General features: G+C 46.5%; 1 protein-coding gene across 1 annotated transcript in view; it reads right to left on the reverse strand.

The window, feature by feature from the left end:
- LOC126212712 (odorant receptor Or2-like) overlaps nt 1-13,168 on the reverse strand; it is a 144,026-nt gene that overhangs the window by 102,342 nt on the left and 28,516 nt on the right. The window contains exon 2 of the mRNA XM_049940124.1: nt 7,822-7,921. Within this exon, the coding sequence (XP_049796081.1) occupies nt 7,822-7,921 (100 nt within the window). The remainder of the gene's footprint in view (nt 1-7,821; nt 7,922-13,168) is intronic.

The raw sequence follows: 13,168 nt of genomic DNA on the forward strand, positions 1-13,168 counted from the left end.
TTCAATGCAGAAATGTAGTGAGTAGGGGGCACGTGTGTTTGTTAGTTCACGATATTGTAGTGCTGTGAGGGAGCATCACTCGTGCCTCTGATTTCAGAAGACTGACTACTGAAGTACGAACATTTCTCAAAAGAAAAAAAAAAAAACAGGTATGTGCTCTCTTTTCTCTTAAAACTGTAAATAGTAGCGTAGCTAGTACACTCCTGGAAATTGAAATAAGAACACCGTGAATTCATTGTCCCAGGAAGGGGAAACTTTATTGACACATTCCTGGGGTCAGATACATCACATGATCACACTGACAGAACCACAGGCACATAGACACAGGCAACAGAGCATGCACAATGTCGGCACTAGTACAGTGTATATCCACCTTTCACAGCAATGCAGGCTGCTATTCTCCCATGGAGACGATCGTAGAGATGCTGGATGTAGTCCTGTGGAACGGCTTGCCATGCCATTTCCACCTGGCGCCTCAGTTGGACCAGCGTTCGTGCTGGACGTGCAGACCGCGTGAGACGACGCTTCATCCAGTCCCAAACATGCTCAATGGGGGACAGATCCGGAGATCGTGCTGGCCAGGGTAGTTGACTTACACCTTCTAGAGCACGTTGGGTGGCACGGGATACATGCGGACGTGCATTGTCCTGTCGGAACAGCAAGTTCCCTTGCCGGTCTAAGAATGGTAGAACGATGGGTTCGATGACGGTTTGGATGTACCGTGCACTATTCAGTGTCCCCTCGACGATCACCAGTGGTGTACGGCCAGTGTAGGAGATCGCTCCCCACACCATGATGCCGGGTGTTGGCCCTGTGTGCCTCGGTCGTATGCAGTCCTGATTGTGGCGCTCACCTGCACGGCGCCAAACACGCATACGACCATCATTGGCACCAAGGCAGAAGCGACTCTCATCGCTGAAGACGACACGTCTCCATTCGTCCCTCCATTCACGCCTGCCGCGACACCACTGGAGGCGGGCTGCACGATGTTGGGGCGTGAGCGGAAGACGGCCTAACGGTGTGCGGGACCGTAGCCCAGCTTCATGGAGACGGTTGCGAATGGTCCTCGCCGATACTCCAGGAGCAACAGTGTCCCTAATTTGCTGGGAAGTGGCGGTGCGGTCTCCTACGGCACTGCGTAGGATCCTACGGTCTTGGCGTGCATCCGTGCGTCGCTGCGGTCCGGTCCCAGGTCGACGGGCACGTGCACCTTCCGCCGACCACTGGCGACAACATCGATGTACTGTGGAGACCTCACGCCCCACGTGTTGAGCAATTAGGCGGTACGTCCACCCGGCCTCCCGCATGCCCACTATACGACCTCGCTCAAAGTCCGTCAACTGCACATACGGTTCACGTCCACGCTGTCGCGGCATGCTACCAGTGTTAAAGACTGCGACGGAGCTCCGTATGCCACGGCAAACTGGCTGACACTGACGGCGGCGGTGCACAAATGCTGCGCAGCTAGCGCCATTCGACGGCCAACACCGCGGTTCCTGGTGTGTCCGCTGTGCCGTGCGTGTGATCATTACTTGTCAGCCCTCTCGCAGTGTTCGGAGCAAGTATGGTGGGTCTGACACACCGGTGTCAATGTGTTCTTTTTTCCATTTCCAGGAGTGTATTATCTATCGTTCTACTAAACTGAATGAGCGTGACACCATTGATGAAGTTTCAACCTCGAAAGACGTTTATTAATACCAATTAGCTGAAAAACACTCATCCAATCCAGAAGTCACTCACAGTTAGAGTAATTATTTTCTGATGTGTGTGTAGTGGTCGCTAATACTTAAAAGATCGTTTCAATAATTCTATCACTGTCCGTTTATGAGTTGCTAAGCAACGTATCAACATGCTGACTATGCAATGATTAATATTTGTCGTATCCCGACAGTAAATCGCTTCTCGCTTGCTTTAAGCATCAAGACGATTACTATGCCGCTCATATAAGTCTTTGATAGTTATTATCAAGCTAATTTCCGTAAACGCCCAATATCCAGCCGCGTATCTTAAATTCCGCGCCGATATTTGAGAATTCGCGCGTGATTTGTTTGCGCCAAAGTCGGGCCGTGGTTCGCTAGAATATTTTTAAAGCAACTGTGGGTTGTAAATTAATAAATCTATGCCCATTCATGAAAGTTACAGCAGATCCACACTCGACGACCACTTGATCGCGAACACGAGCAACACGGAAGTTTTTTTTTTTTTTCCTTACAAAGAGAAAACATATCATGCGTAATGCAACAAGGTTATTTGCTATTTCAAAATATATTTATATCTATCTGATTAAAACTCATTACCTATTAAATGTTGCACATATTTAAATTCTTTACTCTGTAAATAATCAATAAAATTTAGAAATGAATGATATGTATAAAATACTCATGTTGATATGACGTCGTGGGTCACTACGGGTTTCGTCTGCCCTACTCTCACGTGACGCAAAGTAGATCCGACTATATAGGGCATATTCATGTAATGTTACAACGTTAAACACTAATCTTCCTTATTTACTTCGATTTTCCGCAACTGTGGAAACTAACGATACGAAAAGTAGACATCGTCAAAAGTCATTGTCGCTCAAAATATGGGACGAAACTTCTACATTATGCTGCCTGTCATATCGAAGTATGGCATGATAACGACCTTTGTTTGTCAAACGCAAGGGCACCACGACAAATTTGTTTGCCAAATCGGTCGTCAATCAAAGTTTCGTCCAGACATCAAACAAGATGTATGTTTGAAAAAGACGTATATAAAGCAGCTCTGCCAAAGAATTTGGCAAACATGTGAAGTTTGACAAATGGGGATCTTAATTGTGTCAGTTTTTGGCGGCTTTGTAGTGTTTAGATGGCCGAAAATTACTGCAGAGTTATATTACACCCTATGACGGTTGGCTTCATTAACTTAGGTGTAATACAGTCAAAACATCATGACATTTTGGTTCAGTCTAAATTAGCTTACGATGTGCGACTGAGCTCTGGAAAAAATTTAGATCTGTCACATATCAAGATAAACATCTCACAAAATAGAGATAAGGTTGAAATGAGGTAGGTTGCCAAAGTTTGATGCCGTCAGCAGAGCATCTGGCTGAGCTACTTACCACGGCAGAGGTATAAAACTTGTTCATTTTTTATTTGTGTTTGAAAAAATACGAAGTTCTGAAATTGGGTCCATCATTTAGAATAACCCTGTATTAATCAGTTAGAACTCAAAACTGTTATTTTTAGTCATAGTCCCCGATCCCGCTAAGTAAGTTTTATGTAGGAACATCTTCTTTCAGTAAGCACAAGCAGAATGTGGACTTGCAGACTGGAAATTATGGTCAGTATGTTCTCCATCGCTTTCTGGCAGACCGCAAAAGTAGTTTCCAGGCTCTTGTGAATACAGCGACGAATATTTAAAATCCACTTGCCACCCTACATGATGTGTTAAACTGAAGTAAAACAACAAGTTACTTCGTTTTATGGAAATCCCTAGATGTAGCTTGTCATTGACAACGTTTACAAGGTTTCCTTTTGTCTGAGAAACCTGCCCCCAGATAATGACAAAGTACTTCTGGTGGAATCTGTACATTCGCCTGAACTTCGTTAAGACCTCTGTAAACAATAAAGCTTGTCTGTCAAATTCACAGTATTTTATCCACGGGTTTGTCAAACAAAAACGGAGACATTCTAACCCAGTATTTCAAATTTAACCTCACTTCTAAAGAAACTCTCACACTTTGGGTATGGTTTCACGAAGTATTTTAACACTATTGTGAGTAGTGAACACCGCAGACAACATGTTTCTCGCATTGACGTAACCAGTCTGTATAAAGATGATGAGAACTAGACGCAGCTCCAGTGAATGGTTGAAACTGTGAGAGATAACTGGAACCAAGAAAACCTGCTAAATGAAATTACTACCTTCGAATCGATAGTCCAACTTTTAATGATTTGTTCAAATTATTTCCCACTCACAATGAAAACAATGCACCGTTCTGCGAAAATTTAGTTCAGTTTCTCAAAGGTTCTCTACAGCTGTCATAAATCTGGCAGCTGGTGCAGATTTCGAACTTTGAGCTACATTACTATCGAAACACGTGAAGCAATAAATGAAAAATTAAAAGGCAAATGTGGTTTTGGTCCAAGTAGTTATTTGATTTTAGTTTCAAATGGTTCAAATGGCTCTGAGCACTATGGGACTCAACTGCTGAGGTCATAAGTCCCCTAGAACTTAGAACTACTTAAACCTAACTAACCTAAGGACAACACACAGATCCATGCCCGAGGCAGGATTCGAACCTGCGACCGTAGCGGTCGCGCGGTTCCAGACTGTAGCGCCAGAACCGCTAGACCACCATCGGCCGGCTTTTAGTTTCACCAGGCGAGTTGTCGCAGTGGTTAGCTCACTGGTCTCACATTCGGGAGGATGACGTTTCAAATACACGTCCGGCCATCCAGATTTAGTTTTTCTGCGAATTCCCTAAATCGCGCCAGGCAAATGCCGGGATGGTTCCCTTGACAGGACACGGCCGATTTTCTTCCTCATCCTTGACCCAAGCCAAGCTCGTGCTCCGTCTCTAATGACCTCGATATCGACCGGACGTTGTGACATCCCCTTCTCTCTTTGCTCCGTTTCCTTCGCTGATCTTTCCTCTTCTTTCTTCCTTCTTCGTACCGCGGCTACATCTCAGGTTTTTCAATGCAGAAATGTAGTGAGTAGGGGGCACGTGTGTTTGTTAGTTCACGATATTGTAGTGCTGTGAGGGAGCATCACTCGTGCCTCTGATTTCAGAAGACTGACTACTGAAGTACGAACATTTCTCAAAAGAAAAAAAAAAAAACAGGTATGTGCTCTCTTTTCTCTTAAAACTGTAAATAGTAGCGTAGCTAGTACACTCCTGGAAATTGAAATAAGAACACCGTGAATTCATTGTCCCAGGAAGGGGAAACTTTATTGACACATTCCTGGGGTCAGATACATCACATGATCACACTGACAGAACCACAGGCACATAGACACAGGCAACAGAGCATGCACAATGTCGGCACTAGTACAGTGTATATCCACCTTTCACAGCAATGCAGGCTGCTATTCTCCCATGGAGACGATCGTAGAGATGCTGGATGTAGTCCTGTGGAACGGCTTGCCATGCCATTTCCACCTGGCGCCTCAGTTGGACCAGCGTTCGTGCTGGACGTGCAGACCGCGTGAGACGACGCTTCATCCAGTCCCAAACATGCTCAATGGGGGACAGATCCGGAGATCGTGCTGGCGAGGGTAGTTGACTTACACCTTCTAGAGCACGTTGGGTGGCACGGGATACATGCGGACGTGCATTGTCCTGTTGGAACAGCAAGTTCCCTTGCCGGTCTAAGAATGGTAGAACGATGGGTTCGATGACGGTTTGGATGTACCGTGCACTATTCAGTGTCCCCTCGACGATCACCAGTGGTGTACGGCCAGTGTAGGAGATCGCTCCCCACACCATGATGCCGGGTGTTGGCCCTGTGTGCCTCGGTCGTATGCAGTCCTGATTGTGGCGCTCACCTGCACGGCGCCAAACACGCATACGACCATCATTGGCACCGAGGCAGAAGCGACTCTCATCGCTGAAGACGACACGTCTCCATTCGTCCCTCCATTCACGCCTGCCGCGACACCACTGGAGGCGGGCTGCACGATGTTGGGGCGTGAGCGGAAGACGGCCTAACGGTGTGCGGGACCGTAGCCCAGCTGCATGGAGACGGTTGCGAATGGTCCTCGCCGATACTCCAGGAGCAACAGTGTCCCTAATTTGCTGGGAAGTGGCGGTGCGGTCTCCTACGGCACTGCGTAGGATCCTACGGTCTTGGCGTGCATCCGTGCGTCGCTGCGGTCCGGTCCCAGGTCGACGGGCACGTGCACCTTCCGCCGACCACTGGCGACAACATAGATGTACTGTGGAGACCTCACGCCCCACGTGTTGAGCAATTAGGCGGTACGTCCACCCGGCCTCCCGCATGCCCACTATACGACCTCGCTCAAAGTCCGTCAACTGCACATACGGTTCACGTCCACGCTGTCGCGGCATGCTACCAGTGTTAAAGACTGCGATGGAGCTCCGTATGCCACGGCAAACTGGCTGACACTGACGGCGGCGGTGCACAAATGCTGCGCAGCTAGCGCCATTCGACGGCCAACACCGCGGTTCCTGGTGTGTCCGCTGTGCCGTGCGTGTGATCATTGCTTGTACAGCCCTCTCGCAGTGTCCGGAGCAAGTATGGTGGGTCTGACACACCGGTGTCAATGTGTTCTTTTTTCCATTTCCAGGAGTGTATTATCTATCGTTCTACTAAACTGAATGAGCGCGACACCATTGATGAAGTTTCAACCTCGAAAGACGTTTATTAATACCAATTAGCTGAAAAACACTCATCCAATCCAGAAGTCACTCACAGTTAGAGTAATTATTTTCTGATGTGTGTGTAGTGGTCGTTAATACTTAAAAGATCGTTTCAATAATTCTATCACTGTCCGTTTATGAGTTGCTAAGCAACGTATCAACATGCTGACTATGCAATGATTAATATTTGTCGTATCCCGACAGTAAATCGCTTCTCGCTTGCTTTAAGTATCAAGACGATTACTATGCCGGTCATATAAGTCTTTGATAGTTATTATCAAGCTAATGTCCGTAAATTGCGGTTAATGCTACTGAATCACACACACGACGATAACGCCCCATATCCTGCCGCGTATCTTAAATTCCGCGCCGATATTTGAGAATTCGCGCGCGATTTGTTTGCACCAAGTCGGGCCGTGGTTCGCTAGGATAATTTTTAAATCAACTGTGGGTTGTAGATTAACAATTGCCGATTCATGAAAGTTACAGCAGATCCACACTCGACGACTACTTGATCGCGCACACGACCAACACGAAAGTTTTTTTTTTTTTCTTACAAAGAGAAAACATATCATGTGTAATGCAACAAGGTTATTTGCTATGTCGAAACATATTTATATCTATCTCATTAAAACTCATTACCTATTAGATGTTGCACATAATGAAATTCTTTACTCTGTAAATAATCAATAAAATTTAGAAATGAATAACATGTATAAAAAAACTCATGTTGATATGACGTCATGGGACACTACGGGTTTCGACTCCCCTACACTCACGTGACGCAAAGTAGATCCGACTATATACCGCATATTCATGTAATGTTACAACGTTAAACACTAATCTTCCTTCCTTCCTTCGACTTTAGTTTCCGCAACTGTGGAAACTAACGATACGAAAAGTAGACATCATCAAAAGTCATTGTCGCTCAAAATATTGGACGAAACTTCTACATTATGCTGCCTGTCATATCGAAGTATGGCATGATAATGACCTTAGTTTGTCAAACGCAAGTGCACCAAGTCAAATTTGTTTGTCAAATCCGTCGTCAATCAATGTTTCGTCCAGACATCAAACAAGATGTATGTTTGAAAAAGACGTATATAAAGCAGCTCTGCCAGAGAATTTGACAAACATGTGAAGTTTGACAAATTTATCATCTATGCGGATCTTAAATGTGTCACTTTTTGGCGGCTTTGGAGTGTTAGCAGATGACCGAAAATTACTTCAGACTTATATTACACGCTATGACGGATGGCTTCATTAATAAAGTCAAAACATCATGACATTTTCGTTCAGTCTAAATTAGCTTAGGATGTGCGCCTGAGCTCCGGAAAAAAATTTAGATCTGTCACGTATCAAGATAAACATCTCACAAAACAAAGACAAGGTTGAAATGAGGTAGGTTGCGAAAGTTTGATGCCGTCAGCAGAGCATCTGGCTGAGCTACTTACAACGGCAGAGGCGAAGGCCTGCGAGCAGATGTTGATGACGTTGGTGAGCAGGATGACGAAGATGGACTGGCCCATCACCCTCTCCAGGTCGTCCACACACCTGCAACGACACTGAACAGAATAATACCCAAAACACTTCCGGCTATGGGCTTAATTAAACGCCATTGGGTTCAAATGGTTCAAATGGCTCTGAGCACTATGGGACTCAACATCGGAGGTCATCAGTCGCCTAGAACTTAGAACTACTTAAACCTAACTAACCTAAAGACATCACCCGCATCCATGCCCGAGGAAGGATTCGGACCTGCTACCGTAGCGGTCACGCGTTTCCGGACTGAAGTGCCTAGAACCGCTCGGCCACTGCTAACCGCCATTGGGAAATTGAAGAAATTATCGCGACAGTTCCCCAGTTAGTTCCAAAATAAACAAATTGCGCTGCACAAATGTAGCAGGGTTACCAGATTTTCCGTTCTTTTCCGGATTTATATGTTTTATTCGTCTAATTTTCGTTCTCCCTTTTTTTTCTTTCCCCAGGGCCCCCAATAATCCGTTTTCTTTTTTTTAAGTTCGTTTTCACACAGGTATTTTCCTAAATTTCACAATCACTTTAAACGCTATGGAACGATAACGTGATTGTTTGCTTGGATAGACATACACTGAAGAGCCAAAGAAACTGGCACACCTGGCTAATATCGTGTAGGGCCCCCATGAGCACGCAGAAGTGCCGCAACACGACGTGGCATGGACTCGACTAATGTCTGAAGTAGTGCTGGAGGGAACTGACACCACGAATACTGCAGGGCTGTCTGTAAATCCGTAAGAGTACGATGGGGTGGAGATCTCTTCTGAACGGTATGTTGCAAGGCATCCCAGGTATGCTCAATAATGTTCTTGTCTGGGGAGTTTGGTGGCCAGCGACAGCGTTTAAACTCAGAAGAGTGTTCCTGGAACAATTATGTAGCTATTCCGGACGTGTGGGGTGTCGCATTGTCCTGCTGTAATTGCCTAAGTCCGCCGGAATGCACAATGGACATGAATGGATGCAAATGATCACAACAGGATGCTTACGTGCGTGTCACCTGTCAGAGTCGTATCTAGACGTATCAGGGGTCCCATATCACTCCAACGGCCCCACACCATTACACAACCTCCATTAGCTTCAGCAGTCCCTTGTTGATAAGCAGTGTCCATGAATTCGTGAGGTTGTCTCCATACCTGTACCACGTCCATCTGCTCGATACAATTTGAAACGAGACTGGTCCGACCAGGCAAATGGTTCAAATGGCTCTGACCACTATGGGACTTAACATCTGAGGTCATCAGTCCCCTAGAACATACAACTACTTAAACCTAACTAACCTAAGGACATCACACACATGCCCAAGGCAGGATTCGAACCCGCGACCTTAGCGGTCGCGCGGTTCCAGACTGGTGCCCCTAGAACCACTCGTCCACCCCGGCCGACCCGACCAGGCAACATGTTTCCAGTCATCAACAGTCCAATGTAGGTGTTGATGGGTTCAGGCGAGGTGTAAAGCTTTGTGTCATGTAGTCATCATGGGTACACGAATGGACCTTCGGCTCCAAAAGCCTATGTCGGTGATGTTTCGTTCAATGGTTCGCACGCTGACACTTGTTGATGGCCCAGCATTGAAATCGGCAGCAGTTTGCGGAAGGGTTGCACTTCTGTCAGGTTGAACGATTCTCTTCATTCGTCGTTGGTCCCGTTCTTGCAGTGTCTTCTTCCGGCCGCAGCAATGTCGGAGATTCGATGGTTTACCGCATTCCCGAAATTCACGATACACTCGTGAAATGGTCGCACGGGAAAATCCCCACTTCACCGCTACATCAGAGATGCTGAGTCCCATCGCTCGTCCCCCGACTATAACACCGCGTTCAAACTCACTTAAATCTTGATAACTTGCCATTGTAGCAGCAGTAACTGATCTAACAACTGCGCCAGACGCTTGTCTTATACAGGCGTTGCCTATCGCAGACCCCCATTCTGCCTGTTTACATATCTCTGTATTTGACTAGGCATGACTATACCAGTTTCTTTGGCGTTTCAGTGTATAAGAAATGTTCATGATTGTTACAGAGATGAGTTGGTAACACTTACAGCCACTCACTTCTTGAGAATAAATGCATTGACACTAGCATCAGACTTCAGTCTGTGCGCTCAGAGCAGGCGTTTCGCCCTTATTCTGCTTGAGACTTATCGGCACAATTTGGTAGAGAGCGTATTGTTTTCCACTGCTGATAGCCACAGTGATCTAAGTTATTGTATTGCAACAGGTTTTATTTAATCATATTCCTTACTAACCATACGAAGATAAATGCCCCTTTAATGCACTTTCGGAAACCGTTCTTACGTCTGTGTGTGATTTCTACCGAAAAAGGTGATCGGTTGTGCGGGTAAGAGTTGGGAGCAGTGTAGAAGAGAGAGAAATAGCGGGTGATCAAAAAAGCCAGTATAAATTTGAAAACTTAATAAAACACTGAATACTGTAGATAGAGAGGTAAAAATTGACACACATGCTTGGAATGACATGGGGTTTTATTAGAACCAAAAAAAGCAACAAAGTATTGCTAGACGCGTGAAAGATCTCTTACGCGCTTCGTTTGGTGATGATCGTGTGCTCAGCCGCCACTTTCGTCATGCTTGGCCTCCCAGGTCCCCAGACCTCAGTCCGTGCGATTATTGGCTTTGGGGTTACCTGAAGTCGCAAGTCTATCGTGATCGACCGACGTCTCTAGGGATGCTGAAAGACAACCTCCGACGCCAATGACTCAACGTAACTCCGGACATACTTTACAGTGCTGTTCACAACATTATTCCTCGACTACAGCTATTGTTCAGGAATGATGGTGGACATATTGAGCATTTCATGTAAAGAACATCATCTTTGCTTTGTCGTACTTTGTTATGCTAATTATTGCTATTCTGATCAGATGAAGCGCCATCTGTCGGACATTATTTGAACGTTTGTATTTTTTTTTTGTTCTAATAAAACCCCATGTCATTACAAGCATGTGTGTCAGTTTGTACCTCTCTATCTACATTATTCCGTGATTTATTCAGTTTTCATATTTATACTGACTTTTTGATCACCTGGTACTTCCTTCTTTCTGTTCTCGTCGCCTCGCAGCAACAATCACTACCCCTTGCTTTCCTCACTTTATGGGTATAGGCTGCATCAGCGGCAAACCATTGTTGCGTTGCCTATTATGATTATTAAGCGTTATTGTCATCGTTACCAGTTTCTGTTCAGCTGTAGACAGAGTGGGACGCATTTCCGATTCACTGATTTTTCTTGCGAGACCAGGAGGGAAGTAGGGGAAGTCCGGCTAAAATGAGATGCCATTTTGTTTTAGGGCGTTTTTACTTCATAAACCATTATGTTAAAGAAAATTTGTATCAGGACCAAGGCCGTATAGGGGGAGAGGAAATAGAGCATGTGAATAACTTCAATTACTTGGGAAGTGTAATAATGGATGATATGTATTGTTCAACAGAAATTAGGAAAAGAATTGCAGAGGCAAAAGAAGGATTCAAGAGGAAACAGAAATTACTTTGCGGACCACTAAACAAACACCTGAGGAAAAGACTTGCCAAGTGTTGCATCTGGAGTGTTGCAGTGAACGGTGCGGAGACCTGGACATTGAGGAAGGAAGATGAAAGAAAATTGTGGAGGCACTAGAGATGTGGATATGGAGAAGAATGGAAAAAGTGGAATCGGAAGACCGAGTAAGGAATGAAGAAGTTTTAAGATGAGTGGGAGAAGAAAGAAACATGCTGAAACTCATCAGTAAGAGAAAACGGAACTGGGTTGGACATTGTTTGAGGAGGGACTGTTTATTGAAGGAAGGAATAGAAGGAGTGGTGGAGGGGAAAAAGGGGAAAAGGAAAAAGACAATATCAAGTGCTGGACAATATAAAAGGAGACAGATTTTCAGAAATGAGAAGGCTGGCGATGGACAGACAAAAGTGGAAGAGGCTTTCGTAGAGAACGTATTGTTTTCAACTGCTGATACCATACTGCAGGATACCATACTAGGCCGGCCGCGGTGGTCTCGTGGTTCTAGGCGCGCAGTCAGGATCCGTGCGACTGCTACGGTCGCAGATTCGAATCCTGCCTCGGGCATGGTTGTGTGTGATGTCCTTAGGTTCGTTAGGTTTAGGTAGTTCTAAGTTCTAGGGGACTGATGACCAAAGCAGTTGAGTCCCATAGTGCTCAGAGCCATTTGAAGCCATACCATACTACTACCACTACTACTACTCATTGACTTCCAGGTTTCGCTATCTTCGTGCCACGTTTTTAAATTAATATAAAGCATAGGTGTTTACATTCTTGTAAAAAGTTCATAACATGCTACACTCCTGGAAATGGAAAATAAACACATTGACACCGGTGTGTCAGTCCCACCATACTTGCTCCGGACACTGCGAGAGGGCTGTACAAGCAATGATCACACGCACGGCACAGCGGACACACCAGGAACCGCGGTGTTGGCCGTCGAATGGCGCTAGCTGCGCAGCATTTGTGCACCGCCGCCGTCAGTGTCAGCCAGTTTGCCGTGGCATACGGAGCTCCATCGCAGTCTTTAACACTGGTAGCATGCCGCGACAGCGTGGACGTGAACCGTATGTGCAGTTGACGGACTTTGAGCGAGGGCGTATAGTGGGCATGCGGGAGGCCGGGTGGACGTACCGCCGAATTGCTCAACACGTGGGGCGTGAGGTCTCCACAGTACATCGATGTTGTCGCCAGTGGTCGGCGGAAGGTGCACGTGCCCGTCGACCTGGGACCGGACCGCAGCGACGCACGGATGCACGCCAAGACCGTAGGATCCTACGCAGTGCCGTAGGGGACCGCACCGCCACTTCCCAGCAAATTAGGGACACTGTTGCTCCTGGGGTATCGGCGAGGACCATTCGCAACCGTCTCCATGAAGCTGGGCTACGGTCCCGCACACCGTTAGGCCGTCTTCCGCTCACGCCCCAACATCGTGCAGCCCGCCTCCAGTGGTGTCGCGACAGGCGTGAATGGAGGGACGAATGGAGACGTGTCGTCTTCAGCGATGAGAGTCGCTTCTGCCTTGGTGCCAGTGATGGTCGTATGCGTGTTTGGCGCCGTACAGGTGAGCGCCACAATCAGGACTGCATACGACCGAGGCACACAGGGCCAACACCCGGCATCATGGTGTGGGGAGCGATCTCCTACACTGGCCGTACACCACTGGTGATCGACGAGGGGACACTGAATAGTGCACGGTACATCCAAACCGTCATCGAACCCATCGTTCTACCATTCCTAGACCGGCAAGGGAACTTGCTGTTCCAACA

The sequence above is a fragment of the Schistocerca nitens genome, chromosome 11, assembly GCF_023898315.1.
Source record: "Schistocerca nitens isolate TAMUIC-IGC-003100 chromosome 11, iqSchNite1.1, whole genome shotgun sequence".
Lineage (NCBI taxonomy): Eukaryota > Metazoa > Arthropoda > Insecta > Orthoptera > Acrididae > Schistocerca > Schistocerca nitens.